General features: G+C 44.7%; 1 protein-coding gene across 1 annotated transcript in view; it reads left to right on the forward strand.

Moving 5' to 3' along the window:
* The first annotated feature begins 872 nt into the window (after positions 1-872).
* The window catches only part of SLAIN2 (SLAIN motif family member 2), a 57,845-nt gene continuing 31,278 nt past the window's right edge, over positions 873-27,439 (forward strand). The window contains exon 1 of the mRNA XM_068268290.1: positions 873-1,309. Within this exon, the coding sequence (XP_068124391.1) occupies positions 969-1,309 (341 nt within the window). The 5' untranslated portion in view covers positions 873-968. The remainder of the gene's footprint in view (positions 1,310-27,439) is intronic.

Consider the following 27,439-nt stretch of genomic DNA (forward strand, 5'->3'; position numbering starts at 1 on the left):
CCCCATGCTTGTTTCTGGTGAGTGATTCAGACACTGCTGATGAAAGAGTTTAGCAAGACAGCCAGTCTAGAATTGTTTAAAGTAGTTATCCGGGCATTATAAAGAAAATAAAGGCTACTTACCGGGGGCTTCCTCCAGCCCCAAGCTCCCAGGACCTCCTTCGCCGCACCTCTGCGCGCAGCCGTTCGCCGGAGTTCCGTCCCGGTCCCCGGCGATGACGTCAGAGCGACCTCCAGGTCGCTCTGTACTGCGCCAGTGGCGCTGTCAATCACCGCCACGTGGGCCGGAGCGGATTGCGCCTCCATATCCCCCTTACGTCAGTTTTATCTTGGATTGGTGCCCAGACCTTCTTCTCTGTGATTTGAGATTACCTGGTTTGCAAAGAGCACATCCCTACACCTGCATACCGTTTCTCACCTGTCAATCATGGCATATAGTGCCAGCTAACCTATCTCTGGCTTCTATTATCATCGTTATGATAATTATTCACAGCATTTTGGAGCAGCTATGAATATGAGTCCCCACTCTGGAAGACTACCACCATTTTGCAGCGCTATAGACTATATATTTGACTTCACCCCGTCTACAAACGCTACATGTCTGACATCTAAACTTCTCTTTCATGACGTCAGAAAAAGTGTCACATTTTCATCCAATCACAGTATCCCATGTTGCCCATAACAAATATGGCACTACTGGCCTCCCCAGCCTGTCGTAATGTGAATGGTTGGGAGGCTATGCCACGTTCCACCACTACGCAGCGGTCACCAGGCGGAGTCCGACAATAGCGCAGAAGGGGATTGGCGGAGGGGATCTCTGAGGCGTACGCTTGTGTGGCTGGCGTCACCGGAGCTGGCGTCTGGGCGTGGTTTGCTGGCACGGAGCGGCAGTTGGTGGAAGTAAGCTAGCTATGAGCAGCGGCCGGGGCTGAGGAGTTACGGAGTGCCAGGAGGATCATACCGGCCGCTATGGAGGACGTGAACTCTAACGTGAGCGCCGACCAGGAGGTGCGGAAGCTGCAGGAGCTGGTGAAGAAGCTGGAGAAGCAGAATGAACAGCTGCGCTCCCGCTCCACTCTGGTGACCAACTCTCCCCGAACTCCTACACTGCCTCCCCTGCCTGTCCAGCACCCTGCCCCCGCCCGCCTGCCGAGCCCGGGGCTGCAGGACGCCGCCTGGGAAGAGTTCCTGGAGGCTGTGTCTGAGGAGAGGAGAAGGGAGGTGGATAGCGGGATCCTGCTGGACCAGGTGCTGCCGCTCCGGCCTGAGGACATGGACAGCATGGTGGACTTTACAGAGGAGGAGAGCTGGTAACTTCCTTTCCAATGCTTCATACTCACCTGTGTCTCCAGCCGTCCTTCCTTCCTCGTGGTATCATGTACCTGCACTGCTGACAGCCTGCCTCAGATCATACCTCAGCCAACAAGTCTGCTGCTGTACCGGTGCCTTGTTTACATGTGATGTCATGCTGCTGTGTGTATCCCCTTGCATGAACTCACACAGCAGTCTGAGCCTATGAAGTCATCACTCAGTTATCTGTGCCTTGTGTACATGTGTTGCCACCCTGCTTTATGTGTGATGCTGACAGCCTCCATTGAGAGTCCAATGCAGACTGTGCCTGTGATGTCATCAATTTTGCTCTTGGTGCCTTGTTTACATGTGATGTCAATTTTCTGTGTGTATCTCCTTGCATGAGCTCACAAAGCAGCCCGTGATTTCATCACTCAGTTCTCTATGCCTTGTGGTACGCCCACATTATTTGGCCAATCACAATGCTTTGTGCTGCATAATAGTACTTTGATTGGAGTACCGTTCTCAATGAGATTTCCTGCTGGGTCCTCCTAAAGTCGACTAGCACCCAGTTCTCTAATCATAGCACCCACTTACAGCACAAAGTGTTGTGATTGGCTGAATAGTGTGGGTGTAGTTTACTACAAGCTACTGAGAAACCTAGAGTGCCATCCACCCAATCACGTTAGCAAAATTTCCCTATGAGGTTCCCTGCTTGGTCCCCTAAGTAGACTAGTGCTGCTTTGTGTACAGTGGCTTGCAAACGTATTCAGCCCCCTTGAAGTTTTCCACATTTTGTCACATTACTGCCACAAACATGAATCAATTTTATTGGAATTCCTCCTGAAAGATTAATACAAAGTGGTGTACACGTGAGAAGTTGAACGAAAATCATACATCATTCCATTTTTTGCAAATAACTTCAAAGTGGAGTGTGCGTAATTATTCAGCCCCCTGAGTCAATACTTTGTAGAACCACCTTTTGCTGCAATTACAGCTGCCAATCTGTTAGAGTATGTCTCTACCAGCTTTGCACATCTAGAGACTGAAATCCTTGCCCATTCTTTTTTACAAAACAGCTCCAGCTCAGTCAGACTAGATGGACAGCGTTTGTGGACAGCAGTTGTCAAATCTTGCCACAGATTCTCGATCGGATTTAGATCTGGACTTTGACTGGGCCATTCTAACACATGGATATGTTTTGTTTTAAACCATTCCATTGTTGCCCTGGCTTTATGTTTAGGATCGTTGTCCTGCTGGAAGGTGAACCTCCGCCCCAATTTCAAGTCTTTTGCAGACTCCAAGAGGTTTTCTTCTAAGATTGCCCTGTATTTGGCTCCATCCATCTTCCCATCAACTCTGACCAGCTTCCCTGTCCCTGCTGAAGAGAAGCACCCCCAGAGTATGATGCTGCCACCACCACCATATTTGACAGTGGGGATGGTGTGTTCAGAGTGATGTGCAGTGTTAGTTTTCCGCCACACATAGCGTTTTGCATTTTGGCCAAAAAGTTCAATTTTGGTCTCATCTGACCAGAGCACCTTCTATCACATGTTTGCTGTGTCCCCCACTTGGCTTGTGTCAAACTGCAAACAGGACTTCTTATGCTTTTCTGTTAACAATGGCTTTCTTCTTGCCACTCTTCCATAAAGGCCAACTTTGTGCAGTGCACGACTAATAGTTGTCCTATGGACAGATTCCCCCACCTAAACTGTAGATCTCTGCAGCTCGTCCAGAGTCACCATGGGCCTCTTGACTGCATTTCTGATCAGCGCTCTTTGTTCGGCTTGTGAGTTTAGGTGGATGGCCTTGTCTTTGTGGGTTTACAGTTGTGCCATACTCCTTCCATTTCTGAATGATCGCTTAAACAGTGCTCCGCGGGATGTTCAAGGCTTTGGAAAGCTTTTCGTAGCATAAGCTTGCTTTAAATTTCTCAATAACTTGATCCCTGACCTGTCTGGTGTGTTCTTTAGACTTCATGGTGTTGTTGCTCCCAATATTCTCTTAGACAACCTCTGAGGCCGTCACAGAACAGTTGTATTTGTACTGACATTAGATTACACACAGGTGCACTCTATTCAGTCATTAGCACTCATCAGGCAACGTCTATGGGCAACTGACTGCACTCAGACCAAAGGGGGCTGAATAATTACGCACACCCCACTTTGCAGTTATTTGTAAAAAATGTTTGGAATCATGTATGATTTTCGTTCCACTTCTCCCGTGTACACTACTTTGTATTGGTCTTTGACGTGGAATTCCAATAAAATTGATTCATGTTTGTGGCAGTAATGTGACAAAATGTGGAAAACTTCAAGGGGGCCGAATACTTTTGCAAGCCACTGTATATGTGTTATTAAGCTGGGTCTAGACATTGCGATCCGGCAGCTCGACTAGCCGCCAGATCGCCTCTTCCGCGTACCCGCCGCGTCCCCGCTCGCCCACGCGTGCGTCGGATTCGATCCCCCCTCGTCCCCGCCAGCGCCGCTTATCTTCCGCTCGATTCCCTGCCATTGTCCGCTCGTGCGGAACGAGCAGGGAATCGGCGGCAGCGAGATCGGACCTGTCGGATCTTATAAATCGAGCCGCATCAGCGGCTCGATTGATAAGACAAATCTTCACGTGTAGACCCAGCTTAATCCTGCTTTGTGTGCTGCTGACAGCCTCCTATGTGATCCAAACTCAGTCTGTGCCTGTTGGGATGTAATTGCTCTACCTGTGGCTTGTTTACACATCATTTTATCCTGCTTTGTTTACCTGTGCTGCTGTCAGCCTGCTATAAACTCATTATATAGGCCTTACCTGTGATATTATCAGGTCTGCACTAACTTTACCTTGCTTTTGTGTGATGTCATATTGCTGCGGGTGCTTCCTGTTATGAGCTCCCATTCCACTCTGCTCTGATGTCATGACACAGATTTACCCGTACATGTGATCTCATCCCATTGTGTTTACTTGTGATGACTAATGGCCTCAATTCACTAAGATCATGCTAGAGATAATAAGGCAAGAGAAAACTTACCTCCACACGTGAGAGTTATCTTACTTCTTCATTCCTTAAGTTACCTCCTCTGTAGTTAATTTACCTCCTCTGTAGTTATTTTCACATGCAGCTAATTAACAGCCTGTCTTTAACTCTAGAGTTATTTTAAGAATTGGAGAGTTAATTTAAAGACAGAAGAGTTAACTTTAGGCTTGCCTGAGGTAAAATGTTTCCTGAATACTACATGCCTTTTCACAATGGTAACAACTCTAGAAGAGTTATTAAAGACAGGAGATAAGTTTAGTGAATTGAGGCCATTAATGTGCTCTAAGTTGCTACGTTTACGAGCGATGTCATGATTGCTAAAATTAGATTGTGTGTTTAGGAAGCCTGAAGTGAGAGCAGTGTGGAATAAAAGGGAAAGTATACATTTCCAAAGAGTTCACAGGAACCCCCTCCCCCCACTTTACATAAAATATAAATTGTTAAACAAAACTGTGTATGGGAATCCATGGAGGGAGCAATTCTTAAATTATTTATTTTTTTGGAAGAGTCCTATAGTACTGCTTACCTTACTGTTGTGCTTAGTCTAACTTAAAGGGAACCTAAAGTGAGGTTTCCATATTTCATTTTAATCAATACCAGTTGCCTGGCTATCCTGCTGATCTCTTTAGCTGCAGTCATGTCTGAATCACACACCTGAAACACGCATGCAGCTAATCCAGTCAGACTTAATGCTAGGTACACACTATACAATTTTCCGGCAGATTTACTGTCAGATCGATTATTTCCAACAGGTCCAATCAAATTTCTGTTTACTACTATGGGAAATCAGATCGGACCTGTCGGAAATAATCTATCTGACAATAAATCTGTCGGAAAATTGTATCGTGTGTACCAGGCATAAGTCAGAGCACCTTATCTGCATGCCTGTTCAGGATCTATGGCTGAAAATATTAAAGTCAGAGGAACAGCAGGACAGCCAGGTAATATGCATTGTTTAAAAAGAAATAATTATGGCAGCCTATAAATCCCTCTTGCTTCACATTTAAATTTAAACCCTTATATATTGGACACTTATACTGTTCTCCTCTGCTGCAGTCTGATAGCTGTGAGGTCCCTTGCTCACCAGTGTTCACTTCCAACATGCATAGTCAAGATCTGTGCAGGGTTAAAGGGCTTGTTTGTACTACATGCAACTGTCAGTTTTTTTCTACATGCAAAAACGCATTAGAGCTGACAGCCAATGTTGACCAATGGGTTGGTTCCCATCAGAAGTGCTGTACACATCCCAGATGAAGCTCTGCCAAGGCTGCTGCTAATGACCACCACTGCCGATAATCCAGTGTGTGTACAGCAGCTTGCGACCCCTCTCAGCCACTTGGGCAGCGATCGAAACTAGTGGATCACTTTGGCCAAGAGCATGTTTTTCCCACTTACCCCACCATCCGCATCACGTCAGCTCCCCACCGCATAGAAAAGAACGCATTGCACGCTTACAAGTTGCACAGCCTCGGCACTGCAATTTCACCTGATGGATCTGGTCCCGATCCACGTCAGACAACATTGATTAAGCGTGTCTACATGACTTGATGCATTTTTTTTTTTCATGCATCAAAAATGAATAAAAGTCAACCTGTTGCTCTTTTGTTTTTCCAGTGTCCATGCAAGAAAAAGCAAGGTACTTTTCCGTTAGCCGGGCGCATCCACTAGGTGGTGACTCCACCAGAATTACATCTTTCCCTACTATCCATGGCGGCCTGGAGGGGGAATAGTAAATAACGCCACCTAGTGGATGCGCCCGGCTAACGGAAAAGTACCAAGAGCAATATATTTGACATTATGCTGCAGCTCATGGCTGTTATAACTTAAGCTGTATTTTGTGTACTTGAGGATCTGTCAGCTCTCAGGCTCTGTAGTTCAGGTAGTGCAAATACACTGATCTTTATCCTAATGTGATTATTTTAACTGATGGCGTTTTTACTTCACCTCCTAAATAAGTTCCCCCACTGGCTGTATACCTGTACAGGCTTGTGAGTCGATCAGCATGACATTTGTTAGCATTTTTTTTACATAGCAAAAAAGCAACCTCCAAATTTTAATTTTTTACTTGAAATCAGTATGCACCTGAAGTTTGTCTTTACTTTGAGTCAGTGGAAAGGATCAAAGTAACAACCAAGTACAAATGGTAGCTGTCAGTTGGATAGTAGTAGACAGCTCCCTGTCAGCTGGACAGTCGTAGACAGCTCGCTGTCAGTTGTATAGTAGTAGTAGACAGCTGTCAGTTGTATGGCAGTTATATCAGTTGGATAGCAGTAGACAGCTCTGTCTGTTGTATGGAAGACAGCTATGTCATTTGGACAGTCGTAGACAGCTCTGTCAGTTGCATCATAGTAGACAGTTCTCTGTCAGTTAGATAGCAGTAGACAGCTGTCAGTTGTATGGTAGACAGCTATGTAAGTTTGATAGTAGACAGCTCTCTGTCTGTTGGATGATAGTAGACAGCTCTCTGTCTGTTGGATGATAGTAGACAGCTCTCTGTCTGTTGGATGACAGTAGACAGCTCTCTGTCTGTTGGATGACAGTAGACAGCTCTCTGTCTGTTGGATGACAGTAGACAGCTCTCTGTCTGTTGGATGACAGTAGACAGCTCTCTGTCTGTTGGATGACAGTAGACAGCTCTCTGTCTGTTGGATGACAGTAGACAGCTCTCTGTCTGTTGGATGACAGTAGACAGCTCTCTGTCTGTTGGATGACAGTAGACAGCTCTCTGTCTGTTGGATGACAGTAGACAGCTCTCTGTCTGTTGGATAGTGGTAGTTGGACGGAAGACAGCTATGTCAGTTGGACTGTCGTAGACAGCTCTCTGTCAGTTGTATAGTAGTATTAGACAGCTGTCAGTTGTATGGCAGGTAGTTGTCAATTGGATAGCAGTAGATAGCTCTCTGTCATTTGGACAGTCGTAGACAGCTCTCTGTCAGTTGTATCGTATACAGCTGTGTAAGATGGATAGTAGACAGTTCTCTGTCAGTTAAATAGCAGTAGACAGCTGTCAGTTGGATAGTAGTAGACACCTCTCCAGTGTTGTCCCCAGGCTCTTTTAGTCAGGTGCTTCACCCAGCTAATTTTGGTAAGCACCCGGCTGACATTGGCTGTCTTCCGACTCCTCCGTTTATAAAACCTCCGACTCAGAGTACCTAAAATGGCTCGGACTCCTCGACTCCGACTCCTTAGTCTAATACTTACCAGGGCTGTAGATTTTGTTCAAAAATCATCTGACTCCAATTCCTCAGTTTATAAAATCACCAGCTCCGACTCCGCGTATCCAAAATTGCTCTGACTCCTCGACTCCAACTCCACAGCCCTGGTTTAAACTATACAGTTTCTCCAGTGAGCCATCCGTAGTTTTCATTAGCACTGCTAGAAGTGGTGTGCTAGGGGCACACAGTGTATGTATTTCATCATGTATTGTTATTTTGTTGGAATGTAGTAGTTTTAACCTATAGCTGTGATTTGAGTTGCATTTGGCTTCTTACCCATAATTGTAATAATCCAGTGGTCTATTGGTATACCTTTTTCCTTTAACTTCTTTGGAAATTTGTGGTTCGAAGCATGTTCTGCTGCCTAATAGCAATGTGTGTTCAGGTTTGGTGCTCTTCTGTAACCAGCAATTTTTCTCAATTTCAGTCTAATGCTGGGAATACACAATGAGGGTTTTTTTGGCAGATGGATGGCTCAATAGAAAATTTCCGACAGGTCCGATCTGATATAAATCGGTTTCTGGTTGATTTTTTCATAGAAGTGAATGGAAAGCGATCAGCTAGTAAATCTGCCCAAAACAAAACCTCATCATGTATTCCCAGCTTAACGTGCCACAGTGATATTTGGGGATTGTTTAAGTCTAGAGGGGCCCATACACTGGTCGATTTCAGCCATCGATTCTATGGAATTCTTTCAAATCGATTTGTGGCCGAATTTGGTGGATTTGATCTATCTGACAGGATGGAAGATCTAGGTCCATCTGCTGCTGGTAGCAGATTGATGGCCCATAGCAGATTGATGGCCCATAGAGTTGCATTGTGCTTATGGGAAATCTGTTCCTAGTGTGTGGCACACATCAGATAGATTGGACTTGACAGGCATCTTGACAGGCCAGAAATCTATCTGATGGTCGAATCTGCTGCAAATCTATAAGTGTATGGCCAACTTTACTCATTGCATAATTGTCTTCCTTTTGTATAGTTTATAGGGCATTCCTCAAGCCAAATTTTTTTTTTTTTGTAATTCTCTAATTCCCTATAAACTAGCCTCACCCACAGCTTCTCCAGTGCCTTGGCACTTTGAGACAGATGTAGCAAGGGCTTATGGGAGCTCAGTCTGGGCAAGAAGAGGAGGAGGAGGTGCTACTAGCCAGAGATTTCAGAGGGGGGGGGAGAGGGTAGTGAAGTTTTTACAGGCTGAGGCCTGGAGATGCACAGCCGCTTACCTGTGTGTAATGTGTCAAACAAAACATGGCCACTCTCGTATCACAGGAAGAAATAATCCTTTACTGTTGAAGCTGTTTGCTGTTTGCAGCTAGATTTGCTTTTTAACCACTTTGTCCTCCTTGACGTATTTATACGTCGAGGACATGCGCGCGGCCGATCGCGCGTGTGCACGCGCGATCCCGGACGCGGATTTGGTAGCCCAGAAATCAGTGAATCGGGCTATGGTGCCCGATCACTGATTGCTCTCCCCTGCAGAAAAAGCGACAGCTTCTCTCGGAAGCTTCGCATTTTCTGAATCCTATGTCCCTCTAAGCGTACATTGTACGCTTAGAGTGACGCAATGTAAACTGCCGAAAATGTTTTTTTTTTTTCAGCTTTTTTCTTATTCTTCCTGTTAAAATGCATTTACAGTAAAGTGGCTCTTAGCAAAATGTACCCCCCAAAGAAAGCCTAATTGGTGGCGGAAAAAACAAGATATAGATCAGTTCATTGTGATAAGTAGTGATGAAGTTATAGGCTAATGAATGGGAGGTGAACATTGCTCGGATGCATGAAGTGAAAACGACTGAAGGCTGAAGTGGTTAAACTTCAAATAAGATATATAGACAAGTTACTTGTTATAGTTAGCTTTTCATCTTGGATCCACTTTAAGTCCATAGTCTAAAGAAGGGGTCAGGAACCTTTTTGGCTGAGAGCCATAAACGCCACAGATTTTAAAATGTAATTACCTGATAGCCATACAATATGATAAATACTGGGACAGTGCGCATGTGCACCAGAGGGCTCATGTCCCTGTTGCCATGTTGGTATGCATACAGTTGATCCACCAGGCAGCGGAAGCGTTACACGTCTTCAGCTCTCTTCTCTTGGCTTTTGGCAACATCAGCAATTTCCCCGAGAGCCAGACAGGATAAATACCGACTAACAGCTTGTACAATTAGCTATCTGACTTGGGAATGGATTCACTTTGTAGGACAAGATCCCCCAATTAGGCCCAATAGGCTGCTTGTCAAGTGGGAGAGCGTGAGTAAATTAATAGTGCATGCTACAGCAGTAGCGTGCCTACTTTGAAAATGTTACTTGCACTGTCAAACTAAGCTGTGCTGCTTGATCAGAGTAGCTTAGTGAATCAACGCCTACTGTGAGCCAGATGCAGCTATCAAAAGAGCCATCTGGCTCCCGAGCCACAGGGTTCCCTACCCCTGGTCTAAAGCCTTATGTGCAGGCACCAGGACTTTCACCGACCACATATGACAGTCTGGGGCCCGGTACTGTACAAACATGTCGTTAACCTGCAGCCTAGGGACTCGTCCATTGCATTTGGGGGGGGGGGGGGGGGTCTGAGGGACAATAACCTCCAGGTATTCTGCCATTGCTGTGTTTTTCCATTAAAAAAAATTCATGACTCTGCATAGTGTGTAAAGGTGGACATACATTGCTTTTGTTTTGGGTTTTTTTGCTCCTTTTATCTGGTTGATTCAATCATTTTAGAAACTGATGCAGCAAGCTATTTATCAAATGTTCAAAATTGGTCAAGATCTTGCTTGATGAGCAGGAGCGCGTTTGTAACAACCAACGTAGCAGCAGGGCTAAAGGTAGCCATACACTGGTCGATTTGCCATCAGATCGACCAACAGATAGATCCCTCTCTGATCGAATCTGATCAGAGAGGGATCTTATGGCTGCCTTTACTGCAAACAGATTGTGAATCGATTTCAGCATGAAACCGATCACAATCTGTGGTGGTGGTGCTGCCTCTTACCGACCCCCCCCACCCCCCACCCAGCATGCCCACATACATTACCTAATCCGCCAGCGCGACTCCCCCGGTCTCCGCTGTCTTCTTCTCCGCACTGGTCTCCGGGTCCGGCAGGCTTCACTTCTTCCTGCCTGGGGGAAGTTTAAACAGTAGAGCGCCCTATACTGTTTAAACTTCCTGCCGGGACAGGAAGAAGTGAAGCCTGCCGGACCCAGAGACCAGTGCTGAGAAGAAGACAGCGGAGACCGGGGGAGTCGCGCCGGCGGAGCAGGTAATGTATTGCGTCTGTTGTCGGGCATTTGAACGCCGCTATCGACGCACTCCCGACCCGCCGGCGATCGAGAATAATCTTCCGCATGGACGGATCGACGGGAACAATTGATTTTGGATGGAAACCGATCGTTCTGTCAGTGTTTGCGCAACGATTTCACAGCAGATTCGATCACAGTGATTGAATCTGCTGTATATCGGCGGCAAAATCGTTAGGTATATGGGCCACTTTACTGTTATGTCTGCAGGCACATCTACTCTCCACTGCTGGGCTTTCCTTTCTGTCTCCTCTCTCCTAGAAGTAGAGGCTGGTGGTGGAAAGAAGATGCATTGGGGGGGGGGAGGGGGGAGACAGGTGATTTGCTGGCTACTCCTGCATGGCCTGGGGAAGGGAGGGACCGGGAGACATGCAGACCTGCCAGGCATTGCACACATTTTTTTTTTTTACTATAATTTGTGCTGAAATCTATTGAAAATGTGTGTACTGTGTGGAGGGTTTCAATCAGTTAGATCCCTCTCATCAGATAATGATCTAAGCGGGATCTATCTGATGTCAACCAGTGTATGGCCAGCTTAAAGAGAAACTCCAACCTAGAATTGAACTTTATCCCAATCAGTAGCTGATACCCCCTTTTACATGAGAAATATAATGATTTTCACAAACAGACCATCAGGGGGCGATGTATGACTGATTTTGTGCTGAAACCCATACCACAAGAAGCTCTGAGTACCGCGGTACTCTGGGCAAACTGCCACAATGTAACAATGTTCACAGACAGGAATTAGCTGTTGACAGCTTTCTCTAACAGCCAAAACAGCTAGGAGCAGCTACATAACCTGCCCACAGTAACAATGTCACCATGTAATACATGTCAGAATGTGAATCTGGGAGAGGAAAGATTTTACTATGAGCAAACACTGACTAAATCATTTATACTTAATTATGGTAAAAAATGAAGCACGTTTTTTTACTACATTATTTTCACTGGAGTTCCTCTTTAACTTAGCTGCATTTAAATGTGCCATTTTATTTGTAAATGGGTACAAAACCTGCTAACTATAAAATGGAAATGAAAATGATGGATTGATTATTTTTTTTTCCTGTGGTTATTCCATTCTGAAATGCATTGCATGCCAGTAGGCACAGAAATGGACATTTGTGCAACTTTCTTATGCTTTTCCATTGATATACGCTGTACATGTGTTCACTACAAACTGCGTCTAGCAGAGGTGAATTATTGAACAATTCGCATCACTAAGGACTTGTCCACTTTAACAGCTAACAGGCACTCAGGCAAGGACCACACTTATGTTCTATTTTCCTGTTAGATTTGTTCCTTGTAAAGTAAAAGTAGTGGAGTAGTTTGTGTTATGAAATTTAAGGTGCGTACACACGCCGGACTGGAGGCAACGACGGGTCCGTCGTTACCTCCCGCTGGGTGGGCGTGCCAACGACAGTCCGGCGTGTGTACGCACTGTCGGCGGACTGATACGGCTGCTTCTGAGCGATCTGCCCTGGTTAAGCAATGTAGCCTATTTTATACAGTAGCTAATGATAGAAGAAAAGCTGTTAAATCTTCTGCCATCAGGGGGCCAAGTCAGACTAATGGTTTCTGATCCTGACTAGCGGATTAGAAACGTACATGAGGTAAAGGATAATATAGGTTTGATTACCAGCGTATGGTACATGTACCTTGTACTACACCCCAGTTACAAGGCATCATGTCATCTATGAACACATAGATATTCTATATTGGCTGTGCAAAGCACTAAATGAGATGCAATTTTTTTTATACTGTTCTGTTAGCTTTGAATTGAGGGATTATCTCCTTGGGGATGAAATTGTATGCATATTTTGATTTCTATACTGTAACTAAGAGATTTTGCATTACTCAGAGATTGCTGTAAATGGTGCTTGTACTCCATTAACATAACATTTACGGAATGAGATATTACTTCAGCTAGCTAAGATATGAGATGCATTTGCATTAACTGAAGCTCAGCAATTTCAGAGAGGGTGTAGTTCTCAGTGATGTATGGTACGTTGCATGCGTTATTTATGAGCCATTGGAAGTGTCTGGTAAATTACATTGATGCACTAGTGTTTAACACTTTAGCAACCAATTTATTTGAGCACATTTCTTTATTTGTTAAATTTTCTTTGCTTCTAATTAGTACTGCTGCAATGTGTATTTATGGTCACTTGGGGGCAGTGTGGGACAATAACAGAGGACTTCTGCTTTGTTTCTATATTTTCTGCTAGTAAGAGAGAGATCAAAGCATTCCAAGAATTAACGGCACAACGAGCTCTGCCGACTGAGGTAAAAAGCGATGCACTTAGCTCAAACGAGAAGTATTGAGCCGCTAATGGGTTAAAGGTACCTTTACGTTACTCTATTTACTATTGAGCGCATTGACTTTTTTTAGGCAATCAACTACAGTTTGGTTGATCAAAAATCAATCGACTAGTGTCCCACACACTACGAGTTAGATCCTATGCGATTCTCCTTCACCAATATATGAATTGGTGCAAAAGGTATTTTCCTTTTTGCAAGAATGAAAACCTTTTTTATGAAGTGCATAAAAGAAAATTGCCTAAACTGTGATAACTAATAAAATGGAGCTCATTTCCTCAATTACATGTCCGTATGAGGTGCCAGGGCTGAGGAGTCGGAGTTGGAGCAATTTTGGCTACTTGGAGTCTGAGTATGTGGTTTCAATAAACTGGAGTCTGAGTCGGATGATTTTCCATAGCCTTTGTAAGAGTTAGACTAAGGAGTTGGAGCAATCTTGGCTACCTGGAGTCTGTGTTTTCATAAACTGAGGAGTAGGAGTCGGATGATTTTTGTACCGACTACACAGCCCTGTAAAGTGCTTTGGTTTTGATATAAAGCACTGTTCTTACTGGTACCTATTACAGACAGTTCCATTATGGGAGATTGTAAGTTTAAATTTTATTATTATTATTTATTGTATTTATAAAGCACCAACATATTACGCAGCGCTGAACATGAGTTTCGGTTACAGACAATATTTATGGGTGACATACAGCAAAATGACAATACATGAATACAAGAAATACCCGATCAGGCAGCACAGTAGGAGTACAAGGTAATGCTTAGTCAGTCACTGGAGGGGAGCATGGAGAATAGGCAAGTTAGGTTCACTCAGATGCATAGCATGGGTTCACAGTAATGGGGGTGCATGATCAGGTAGGACGCAAAAGGAGGAGGACCCTGCTCACAGGCTTACAATCAAGAGGGAGAGGTAAGGACACAAAAGGTAGGGGACCAGAGTTCAGCTGTGGGTTTAGAGCACTTGTGAGGGGTAGTAGGCCAGAGTGAAAAGGTGAGTTTTGAGGGCCTTCTTGAAGATGTTGGAGGGGGCTGCCCTAATGGGTGGAGGTAGGGAGTTCCATAGTGTTGGAGCAGCTCTTGAGAAGTCCTGGAGGCGTGCATGGGACTGGGTGATGCGGGGGGGGGGGGGGGGGTCAAGCGAAGTTCATTGGAAGAGCTGAGCGGCTAGGTGTGTACCTCTGAGTAAGATCAGAAATGTAGGTTGGACAGGTTTTGTGGAGAGATTTGTAGGTCAGACACAGTATCTTGAATCTGATTCTGGACTGGATAGGAAGCCAGTGGAGAGATTCACAGAGGGGAGCAGCCGTGGTGGAGCGATGGGAGAAGTGGATAATTCTAGCTGCCGCATTCATGATGGACTGCAGTGGGGCTGTTCGGGTCATAGGGAGACCAGACAGCAGGGCATTGCAGTAGTCAAGGCGGGAAATTATTAGTTGAGTACAGTGTTAAACATAGATTTACGTTCAGACAATTCTAGAGTTGGACATATAGTATGAACTTGTTTTGGTTGGTTTTCAATGTGCTTACTACTAACAGTTTATACAATAATGTAAGATTTAACAACTATTTAGTCAATAAACAGTATTAGATATTTTGGTTATGAAGACAGCTTTCTTTGAGTCTCTGAAACGTAACGTGAGCTGTTTGTAAGTAGGGGACTATCTGTACGTAAATATACAGTATACCTTGTATGTCAACTAATCCTTGACTTCCTGTTACTCAGACCAGAGACCTATTCTAGATCCTATTTTGGGGACAGTCTTGACAAAGTGTGTTAGGATTACAGTATTACGTGCTGTTAGTCAGCAGGATTATTTAGCCCCACTCTCTCAAGCGCGGTGATAATTAATATTGATGAGGTTGGCTGCAGCAGCGTGAGTGTAAATAAATATTCTGTATATCTGCTGAAGTCACATCAGAGATATAAAAAAAATTGCATTGCACATAATTGTCAGTATACTTTACAACTGTGATCAGCAAATAGTTTAGTTTTTTTTGTTTGTTTGTTTTTACCACCACTTTTTTATTTAGGGTAAATGCTTTTGCACAAAATATTTTTCTTTTGTCTCTGGTAAGGGGTCTACGCGGGCTGCTCCTGATTTGTATACGCAGTTACCATAGGAAACAATGTAGCTGTGGATTACTGCCACTTACAGGCAGTGCAGGGAAATAACGGAACAAAGCAAGGGGACCCGATATGAGATTTATGGATCCCAAAATTGGATTATCACATAAAAACAGCACAGTTCTTATGTGGCAGTGGCTAATTACTAATTCCAGGCTATTTGTTCAACTAAGGCCCCTTCCACACTTGCGTGCATCAGGAAACCCTAGTGGCATCGCAAAGTACGGCACTTGTGCTTCTAAGTGATTCTTCCTGATGCGGTTGTGATTTCCATACATTAGTGAATGGAAATTGAAATGCACTTGTAGGATTTTGTAGGGATGGCAATACTTGGAACTCATGGAGATGCATGTGGTCAGTTTGATCAGCTGATCGATACAGAAGGTTCTGATGTGTTTTGATGACTTCTTAGTTTAACACTTGATCATGACCAGCAAATCCGAGTCTTACAAATCTATCAGCTGGTCAAACTGATTACATGCTTCTCCATGAGTTCTCCTAAGCATGGTCATCCGTAATGGATGAGGACATCAGACAGTAAAGTCAATGCACGTCACTTCTGATATCCCTGCAGCTTGCGTTACAAAGTTGCATTACTAAAATCGTTGTTTTTCGTTTTTTTTAATGGGGGGGTTGTATTTGAAAGGAAAGAAAGGTCACTCAAGCCTATTTAACCCATTCTCCCCAATTGCCCCCATTATTACAGTAGCATCTCATTGTAGTGAACTCTGATATAGTAAACCCCTGGATATAGTAAATCCGTTCTCAGGTCCCAGCAAATGCATCTGTGTAAATGTACAATGAATGAACAATTCTGATATAGTAAACTACTTTTCCTGGTCCCTTGTAGTTTACTATAAAGAGATTATACTGTACCAGAATGCATGAGATGGACAGCATGGAGATCCACCAAGTAAACGATACCAACCCCCCATGATTCATGGTGATATGGTGGAGGCATAAATCTTTTCCTTCTTTTACAAAGCTATGTTATAGCACAGCGTACCATAGGCCTCAGTCTCGTGTGTAATAATTTGTACTGTATGTCCCCCCCCAACTTGCAGCAGGTAGACTCAGGCCTTCAAACACTTGGAGTGTTTAGGATGTTTATTGACATCAATTCAGCATGGAGTACATCTTGGTTGCATAAAGGAAGCCAAGCTAAGCATAGAATATATACTGGCGTAAGCTTTCTTACAGACTAGCAATCTTTGAGACACAGCAATAATTAGTCACATCCCATTGTAGGTGGGTTGTGGGTAGATTAATAGGTATTAAGCCCCATCTACACGATACGATTCTTTGTGCAATTCGATTACCATTCTATTTACGATCTGATTAAGTCCAACAGGTCCGATTTGCCACTATTTTGCAATGGCAAATCTAATTGAATCGAATCCCGATCGGACATGTCGGATTTAATCGGATCGTAAATAGTCGTAATCGAATCGCACAAAGAATCTTATCGTGTAGATTGGGCTTTAGCTATATTAATTGTCCATTAGATCATGCGATTGACATCAGATCCCCAACCTCGCTTTTGGGTTGTATTGACACCACCAGATCAGATTAATTGTACTTATTTAAAGAGATTCTGTAACAAAAAAAGTTCCCCTGGGGTGTATTCACCTCAGTAGGGGCAGCAGGGGGAAGCCTCTAGACCCTATCGAGGCTTCCTCCGTCCTCCTGTATCCTACGGCAGTCTCGCTGCAGCCCACGGAACGCACAGCCGACAATTTGTCAGGCTTTGCAATATTTACCTTTTCTGGCTCCAGCGGGGGCGCTGTTGCGGCTCTTCCCACGGAGATGGGTGAAAATAGCCGATCTCATTCGGGTCTGCTCTACTGCGCAGGCGACTTCCACCTATCTCCGAGCGGAGAGCCGATACTACGCCTGCGCTGGAGCCGGGAAAGTAAATATTTACATCCTCGCTGTTCGGGGAGCTTTATCTCCGCCGCCGTGGGACACAGAAGGACGGGGCAGCCTCGATAGGATCCGGAGGCTTCCCCCACCCGAGCTGAGTACCCCACAGGGGAACTTTTTTTCGTTATGGATTTTCTTTAAAGTGAAGTCCTGGAATGTGCCTGGCTTCTTATAATCCAGACTAAACCCGGTTGCAGTCAGGTAACCTTCAGCTGAAATATGAATTCATTTTTTTTTTTTTTATTCTGTTATAGATATCTTAAAGGAGAACTCTGGATAATAGTCATGTTGAAATAATGGTTCTAAATTGATGATGCTTTTTTACATTGCAAGAATCTCACAGATTCTTATTACATGCAATTATTAAACAAAACCCAAGGGGAAATTTCCATGATATATTTTTTCTATTTACTCTTGATCTTTAATATTATACCAATGGTTTATAATTCTGTTATTGGAAATTTGATGGCCTTCAGTTTTGGCAGCTTCTTTTCCTTTTCCTTTTACCAAGTTTATCTGTACTCTCCCTTAAAGTAAACCTGAAATGAGTTAACTTCCGCTTTGATACTTAAGTAAAGGGAAGGCACTGGATAGCCAAGATCCTTCCCAGTCCTCCGTCCAGCCCATCGTTCCAGTGCTGTCCCCGGTATAGCTATTCAACCCCCCCCCCCCCCTAAAGCTCTGCCTCTTTCAGGAAATGGCGGCCAGATTGCCCCCCGGGGATTTGGCGGGTCTAAAGGCGCTCGTTTAGCGGCGGGGATGCGGCGGTTTACTTGTGCTAAGAGTACTGAAGCGAATTACAGGTAAAAAGGGCAGAATTAATTCGCTTCAGTCTCTCTTTAATTCTACGTGGCATTGGTTCAACAAGGTGCTGAAAGCATTCTTTAGAAATGTTGGCCCATATTGATAAGATAGCATCTTGCAGTTGATGGGAGATTTGTGGGATGCACATCCAAGGCACGAAGCTCTCATCAAATCCCAAAGATGCTCTATTGGGCTAAGACCTGGTGACTGTGGAGGCCATTTTAGTACAGTGAACTCATTGTCATGTTCAAGAAACCAATTTGAAATGATTCAAGCTTTGTGACATGGTGTATTATCCTGTTGGAAGTAGCCATCAGAGGATGGGTACATGGTGGTCATGAAGGGATGGACATAGTAAGAAACAATGCTCAGGTAGCCTGTGGCATTTAAACGATGCCCAATTGGCACTAAGAGGCGTAAAGTGTGCCAAGAAAACATCCCCCACACCATTACACCACCAGCCTGTACAGTGGTAACAAGGCATGATGGATCCATGTTCTTATTCTGTTTACGCCAAATTCTGACTATCGATATTTATCAGACCAGGCAACATTTTTCCAGTCTTCAACTGTCCAATTTTGGTGAGTTCGTGCAAATTGTAGCCTCTTTTTCCCATTTGTAGTGGAGATGAGTGGTACCCGGTGGGGTCTTCTGCTCAAGGTTGTGAGTGTTGTGGCTTCATAAATGCTTTGCTGCATACCACGGTTGTAACAAGTGGTTATTTCAGTCAGTGTTGGTCTTCTATCAGCTTTAATTAGTCGGCCCATTCTCCTCTGACCTCTAGCATCAACGAGGCATTTTCGCCCACAGGACTACCGCATACTGGATGTTTTTCCCTTTTCACACTATTCTTTGTAAACACTAGAAATGTTTGTGCGTGAAAATCCCAGTAACTGAGCAGATTGTGAAATGCTCAGACCGGCCCGTCTGGCACCAACAACCATGCCACGCTCAAAATAGCGTAAATCACCTTTCTTTCCCATTCTTACATTCAGTTTGGTGTTTAGGAGATTGTCTTGAACAGGACCACACCCCTAAATGCATTGAAGCAACTGCCATGTGATTGGTTGATTAGATAACTGCATTCATGAGAAATTGAACAAGTGTTCTTAATAATCCTTTAGGTGAAGTTAGAGCCTTCCCTCTACTTAGGTAAGTAAGGCTTGCTGTACACTGCTAATGGTGTGTGTTGTTCCAGCTGCTTGATGTACTTCAACACCAAGACAGTCTGTTTCTACAGAGCTCTGCTTTATGTTTCTTTTCTGTCACTAAAAATGGATGCTGTCATCCTCTACAGAAAGTCTGTATTTGTCAGGTTATGCCACATGCAGCTGTAGTGAGGCTGCAGTTTATTATGTGACAGTTGCTTCAGTCTATTTCAGCATGCCAACAATATGAACATTTTGTAATCCATTGTTGTCAGTGTAAACAGTAACTTGGCAGCACAAATGAGCAGCCTTTTCCATTTGTTAGATGTCTGATGAATGCGGTCAGCATAAAGAGCACACTGAATTTCATTCTTCTCTGCTCCACAAAATGTACTTGCGGATTCCTGCTTGCCCAGCTGATGTCATTGTACTTCACTGTGAGACCAGCTAAATGAGGGCTTGTTTCCAACCTCCTTCACCTCATATGGAAATGTGTAGCTCATAGGCTAATTTATCAAGCTGAAGTGAGATGAACATGGTGGCTCCCATCTTCATTCTCTAATATACAATGGGCACAATTCACTAAACTTTTATCCTGTTTTTTTTTTTTTTTTCCATTTAAAACCTGAAGTATAAAAAAAAAAAAAAAAGTAGTAGCATTAAAGTATTGAACTGTTAGCCTTCAGTAAAAGTAAGAAGTGAGTGAGCAAGCTTTTGACTGTCCAGCTTTCGTCAGACTTAAAGGATACCAGAGCCGAAATCAAAATGAGAAACGGGGGAGCAGGCATGTATGGTGAGCTGTCCTGATGGTCACTGCTCCCCCCCCCCCCCCCCAATTCTCCATTCTGCCCCTCCACTGCCTCTAAATGCCCTCCAGCACCCTCTTCTGGGTTGCCTGGGTCGGGCATCACTGCGCCTGTGCTGGCCTGGCTGCGTGCATCCTACAGTGGCTGACCACGGCTGAGAGCGCTATGCGCATGACGTCACCCGATGTAGGACCCGTGCAGCCAGGCTAGCGCAAACGCAGTGGTGACCGGAAGAAAGGTGCCTTAGGGCAGAGTTCCCCCAACCCTGTCCTCAAGGCCCACCAACAGTGCATGTTTTGCAGGAAACCACAAACATACACAGGTGAGGTAATTAGTGTTGCAGCGATAATTAACCACCGCTGTGGATTTCCACAAAACATGCACGGTTGGTGGGCCCTGAGGACAGGGTTGAGGAACACTGCCTTAGGGCATTTAGAGGCAACGAAGGGGCAGAATGGGGGGAGCGGTTAGCATCAGGACAGCTCACCATATATGCCCCCTCCCCCCGGTTTTTATATTGATTTTGGCACTGGTATCCTTTAAATCCTGTTTTCTTACGGGCTGTTGGAACAAACAGCATAGGGAAAAAGTCACTTATTTCGGGCTTCTGCCAGCCACCCTGTGCCTGCGGTGTTACTAAATGATCCTCCTGTCCCCCGCGGTGGCTCAGTTTTGTTTTCGCTGACTTACAAGTTGACGTTCGTTGCACCTGCGCGCCGTGCACTTCCTCGTTCGTTGTCCTGCACAGGCGCAGTAGAGATCTTCTTGTACTGTCTGCACAGGATGCAAACGAGGACGCATGTGGCCAGGGCCACACAGGCCCAGTGGATGGCAACTGAAGACAGCAAAAGTGAGCTGCGGCGGGGGACCAAAGCCACTAAGAGATAACGGCCCACATGTAATTAACTTGTTATCTGCTAGGACACAATTTTCATATTCCTCTTTAAAATAACATTTAGACATTTTACAATTGAAATAGTATCTAGAAGTTACTGAAAAAGTACTATCAAAATTATTTTGCGTATTTTCTTGCTTGCTGGGAGTTTAAAGGGCATTTTTTTTTACAAGGTATGAAAATATCACCTAGGAGAAAACTCAGGAGAAAAAGTGAATTGCAAATGGGCCTATGTGTTTAAATGGAAAAAACACACACACACCCACACACCAACACCAGCTGTCTTTAATGTTGGCTTTATACCATACAATTTTCTGTTAGATTTACCTGCCAGATAGATAAAGTTCAACATGTTGGAAATGTATCTATCTAAAGGGGCCCATACACCTAACGATTTTCCTGCCGATATACAGCCGATCCGATCACAGTGATCGAATCGGCTGTGGAATTGCTGCACACACCGCTGACAGAACGATCGATTTCCGTCTGAAATCGATCTTTCCCGTCGAGCCGTCCATGCGGAAGATTTTCGAGCCGTCCATGCGGAAGATTTTTCTTGATCGCCGGCGGGTCGGGAGTGCGTCGATAGCGGGGTTCGAATGCCCGACGACCGACCCAATACAGCGGGTATACATTACCCCCAATACAGCGGGTATACATTACCTGTTCCGGCCGGCGCGAGTCCCCTGGTCCCCGCTGTCTTCTTTCCGCGCTGGGTTCCGGATCGCTGCAGCTACACAGACCTTCCTGTCCCGGCAGGAAGATTAAACAGTAGAGCACCCTCTGTTTAAACTTCCCCTGGACAGGAAGTTTAGTAGCTGCAGGAGCGGTCCGGAGCCCGGAGCGGAGAAGAAGACAGCGGGGACCAGGTCTGTTTGCAGTAAAGGTGGCCATACGATGCCTCTGATTAGATTTTGATCAGAGAGGGATCTATCTGTTGGTCGAATCTGATGGCAAATCGACCAGTGTATGGCCACTCTAACGATCTACCTGCCGAGCAATTAGGCATTGTTCTACTCAGCAGGCGATAAACAGAAGACAATGCACCAGAGATAATGACCATTCTCTACAGAAAATAATCTAATTATGCAATCTAACAGAAAATTGTATGGTGTAAACCCAGCATAATGGTGGGAATATGCGGTGCGTTTATGCGCCAGTATCGAGGCAGCGACTCGATGGCGGCGCGTCTCCACGCGGATCGATTCCCGCTCGTCCCCATGGGCACTTTCTTATCTGCACTTCGTTTCTCCCATTGTCCGCCTGCGGGGATCGAGCGCGGTATCGACCCGCCGCGGTGATCGGACAGGTTGAATATTATCAATCGAGCCATCAGCGGCTCGATTGATAATCTAAAACGAGCTGTGTATGCCCAGCATAAAGGTCCATACACACGTCAGATTTTTTTAAACGACCCGTCGCCAGGCGGATCGCTCAAGACCAGTCTTATCAGCTTAACGACGGACTGTACACACGCCCGATTTGACGTCCGGACGACTGAACGACGGGACGTCCAAACGACGGGTCGTTTAAAAAAATCCGACTTGTGTATGGACCTTTAAGCTGGCCATACAATGGCCCGATTTGCCGCCGTTTCGACAGCAGATTCGATCACTGGGATCGAATCTGCTGCCAATCGTTCACGCTACACGCCGAATTTCGATCCATTTCGTCCGATCCCGTCGATCGCTCCGTGCGGAAAAAATTACCGGCGATCGCCCGCGGGTAGGGAGCGCGTCGCTAGCGGCGTTCGAGTGCCCTGACGACCGACGCAATAGAGCCGCATACATTACCTGCTCCGCCGGCACGACTACCCCTGGTCACCGCTGCTCCGTGTCCGCGCTGGCATGCTTCAGTTCCTCCTGCCCGGCAGGAAGTTTAAACAGTAGAGGGCGCTCTACTGTTTAAACTTCCTGCCGGGCAGGAAGAAGTAAAGCATGCTGGACCTGGAGACCAGAGCGGAGAAGACAGCGGAGACCTGGGGACTGGAGTCGCGCCGGCAGAGCAGGTAATGTATGCGGCGGGGGGAGCGGCGGCAGCACCACCACCACCACAACGGATTGTGAACGGTTTCAGGCTGAAATCGGTTCACAATCTGTTTGCAGTAAAGGTAGCCATACAATCCCTCTCTGATCAGATTCGATCAGAGAGGGATCTATCTGTTGGTCGAATCTGATGGCAAATCGACCAGTGTATGTTAAGGCTCTCACAACTTTTCTTGTGAAACACCTTAAAAAAAAATCTCTTGCTATTCAAGCAGCTGATAAGACCGATAAGAAAGTCAATTCAACATTTGGATTGACTTCTTATCAGTCTTATCAGCTACTTGAACAATAAAATAGATTTTATTTTTTTTAGGTGTTTCACAAGAAAAGTTGTGAGAGCCTAAAAGACTGCTGTTGAGTGTGTGTATGGTGCATAAAGGGGCCTATACACCTAACGATTTTCCCGCCGAAATACGGCCGATTCGATCAGTGATCGAATTGGCTGTGAAATCACTGCGCTCACCGCTGACAGAACGATTTTCCGTCCGAAATCGATCATCCCCCCCCCCCCCCCGGGCGGGAACAGCGGCTGCTCCACAGATTGATCGAATCTGATGGCAGATCGACAAGTGTATGGCCACCTTAAAGGGAACCTAAACTGAGGATGTGGATTTTTCCTTTTAAAATAATACCAGTTGCCTGACTCTCCTGCTGATTCTGTGTCTTTAATCCTTTCAGCTGCAGCCCCTGAACAAGCATGAAGATCAGGTGCTCTGACTGAAGTCAGACTGGATTAGCTGCATGCTTGTCTCAGGTGTGTGATTCAGCCACTACTGCAGCTAAAGGCATCAGCAGGGCTATCAGGCAACTGGTATTGTTTAAAAGGAAACATCCATATCCCTCTCAGTTTAGGTTCCCTTTAAGATGCAAGACTGACCAGTCAGTATTTGCTCATCCAATCACTGAATGACTCATAACCCCCCCCCCCCCCCCCCCCTATTTTCCCTATCAGTTGACAGTCCAGTCTTTATGATTAGAATGTTGAGTTTTCTGTGAATATTGCATGGAGTGCACTAGACCTAACATTAGCCTGGCAAAGAAACCTGGAAGCTGAGGTTGATTGTAGGTCACCAGCTGGTTTATAAAGCATAATACAGAGCTTGCTAGAATATGCTTTAGGCTGTGCTATCCCATGATCAAGATACTAAAATGAGAAGAGACAATGCATATTCACAGAGAGGGACAGATACAGCCATGTATTTATCCAGGACAACTGGGCAACTTCTAATCGCTCATAACTATTCATGTATGTTATTAGTGTAGATCTTTTCTTCTGAGGTAGAGACGAGTGCTCTGGTTTTATGTTTTACAGATGTAGGTCATTCATTTTGAATCCTCATCCTTTGTTTGATATCATTTAACACAGCAAACCTTTTCAGTGTATATTCTTGTGATCCAGATTTATTTTTTAAGACTGTAGTTACTCTAAAATGTACTTGACCACTTCGACTTAATATATATTGTACTGATGTTTTTAAAATTCATGGGCTTATTTTGCTAAAAAGCAGCTCCACCCAAAATATAAATTGTATTCTTGACAGAGTAGGGGCTGGTTCACACGGGCGCCTGCCCTGCTTTCTGTGGCGTTGCATTTGGTGGCATTGCGGCAGCGATGCGTTTGGGCTTTCAGCGGCCTTCCGTAGCTTTCAGATGCGGTCAGCGGTTTTCTTCCCCTAAGGGAACATTACCTGTAGAGGTTGACTGCCCCAGGAGGCTACATGTAGCGCCCACGTTCGCCTTGAACGCCAGGGAAAATCGGGACCCGAACGCCGCGTTTGCGCAAGCGCTGGTAAAAGCCCGGTAGAAACGCTCCCATTCACTTGAATGGGAGCGTTTAACGCGGAGTCCCGAACGCCGGCGGTAAATGCGGGGCAGACGCCCGTGTGAACCAGCCCTAGGTTAGGATTCTAACCACTGTCAGTTTTTTTTACTGTGTTTGCACCCATTAAGGAATGTTCCTTGTTTTCTTTTTTTTTTTCTGTGACACAAAATAAATAGGAAATCAATGAAATTTGAAAAATGGGGTGACAGCAGTAAAAGTGGACTATAAGTATGGTTCTGTAATCTGGGAGGAAACCAAAGTGCTCAGAAGATCTCCACACAAACCAATGGAGAACATAGTGGCCTAATTTGAACCTGGTACTTCGGCTAGCCTCATTGCCCCCATTATGAGTATTTTATACTACCTTCAGTACCTTTTTTATTTACAAAAGCAAACCCTTAAAAGGATCTATACAAAGATGCTGACTGGTTTCCATACTCCCACTATTTTGGCAGTTGGATTGAACTGCTGTTTAGTAAGTATTTTTGTAAATAAATACTGTACCTGATAATCCTCAAATAAGGAGACGGACTAGACCAAAGCCTTTCAGATTTTCACTAGGGAGTAGGGGTTTTTTTTACTCTGGGTGAAAACTACTTTTTTATATGTATGCATTTTAAATTTTACATTTTTTTTTACAATCGTTATCTTTTAATTGTGAAGGGTGACATTGATTGAATGTGTGTATGAGGCTGTACACATGGATTGAGGACCGCTTCACACTTGCAATTGAAAACTTTTTTTAGCAATTGTACAGCAATTGCTCTTTGCGATTTAGTTCTGCAAACGTGAATCACATTGTGATTGGAGAAAAATGCAATGTAGAATTTCCAAAGCAACTTTCATCGCTGAAGTGTGACTAGTTTAATTGAAGTATATTTCCTTGACACTTTGCTTATCGGCGAAGCGCTGACAAAATGCTCCAGTGTGAATGGGGCTTAAACAATGGTCTGTCTCCCTCTGATTCCTACATAGTAAGAAGCAAACATGCGTATTACTACAATGAGTCACTCAGAATTGCTCATCTGATTATTAAATGCTGGAAGCCGTACAAGGCATTTATGAGTTGCCTTGCACTCTCACAGAATACAAATGCAGCTGCTAGCTGTTTGCCTTGAAGCTATTCACATCATTGTGCTCACACCTCATGTGAAGGTAAATAGTGATAAATGCAGCCTTGCATACCTTTACACACATAAACTGATTTACAGTGTGGTGTGACTTGGTTTGGTGGACAGGTGTGTGCTTTTTATGTGACTTGCATGAGGCAAATCTTTCAGAATACAGACAGTCATAAAGCATCTAGAAGCAACTATCAAAAGTCTGAAAGGCATTTTTAACTTGGAATAAAAAAAATATATAATCCAGCTTAGTTTAGAGAAGGAAAACAAGTCTGCTTTCTTAAAACAGAATGTATTCGTAGTTCTTCTAGGAGTTATGGTTGACCATGAGCTTGCTGGGTAGTCGGTAACTTTAGATGAGGAAGAAAGTGACTCTTGAAATGAAAAAAAAAAATGCTCAAGGCTTTGTTCACATTAGAGGCGTTTTTATAAAAATGTAAGCGCGGGCGTTTTTTCAAAAACTCAGAAAGCGGTTACACCATGTTGTGCTGTGGTGTAGTTCAGACTAAAGCGTTCCGTGCGCAGTCAGGTTTCAAAAGCGGTGCTTGAGCCATTTTAGGGCGTTTTTGCTATAATGGGAGGTATAGGAAAAATGCAAAACTCTCACAAAACCGCTTTGTGGAGCGATTGTGTACGCGTTTTTAAAAGTAAACACACTGTATTCTTTTCCCGGATCAAAGAGTTCAATTCCTGACTTGCGTCAGGCAGTGAATTACCAAAACACTCAGGAAAAACACGTTGGAAACCGCTAACCCCCCCCCCCCCACTCCCCCAAAAAAAGACCCGCCCACCCAAATGCCGGGAATCGGGGGGGGGGGGGGGGGGAAGCCTCAAAATAGGGCCACCGCGGACGGAAACGCAATGTGAACAAAGCCTAAGTGGAATAAATGCCATCTAAATGGAATTAGTGCTATATGTACACGTGTATCTAATTGTGTCACTTTTCAGTTCAGGTACTCTTTAACTAGGTACTGTGTAAAACTAAAGTAACAAAGTAAGAGTGCATGATTTTAGCACTTTTAGCTAGCTTTTAAATAAAATAATGAAACTTCTAATTGACACAAGTTTTTAGACTCTTTACTTTGGATTGGACCTTATTGATGGGGAACGTTGCACCTCAGTTGACATTCTGTATCGCGTCAAAAACAAAGCCATGAGGTTGAAGGAATTGCCTAAGGGCCCTTTTCCATGAGCAGTTGATAGGCACTGAAAAGACTCTTGCCCTCTCACAGCTGCTTGATGCTGCCTAGCAACCGCTTAACTAAAAAGAGGAAAGCCTTTGGATACCTTAAAACCTTCCCGTCCTCTCTGTGTCCCCTCATTCCACCTCAAGCACCCATTGCAGTGATCTGACTTTAATGTCAAAGAAGCCTTTAGTTCTCCACTGAAGGCTTCGGAAGTAGTTGGGTCTCTGAGTACATCTGAAGAAGAGTGGGTCCCAACTGTGAATGCAGAATCTTGCTCAGTACAGAGCCACTCGTAGATATAAACCTTCAGCGCTAATCATGTGAAAAGCTGCCAAAGTCCAACACTTCAGTGTAGCGTCCTTGTCAATTGTAGATATAAACCTTTAGCGCTAATCATATATTTCCACCACCAGGAACA

The sequence above is a fragment of the Hyperolius riggenbachi genome, chromosome 1 (assembly GCF_040937935.1).
Source record: "Hyperolius riggenbachi isolate aHypRig1 chromosome 1, aHypRig1.pri, whole genome shotgun sequence".
Classification (NCBI taxonomy): Eukaryota; Metazoa; Chordata; class Amphibia; order Anura; family Hyperoliidae; genus Hyperolius; species Hyperolius riggenbachi.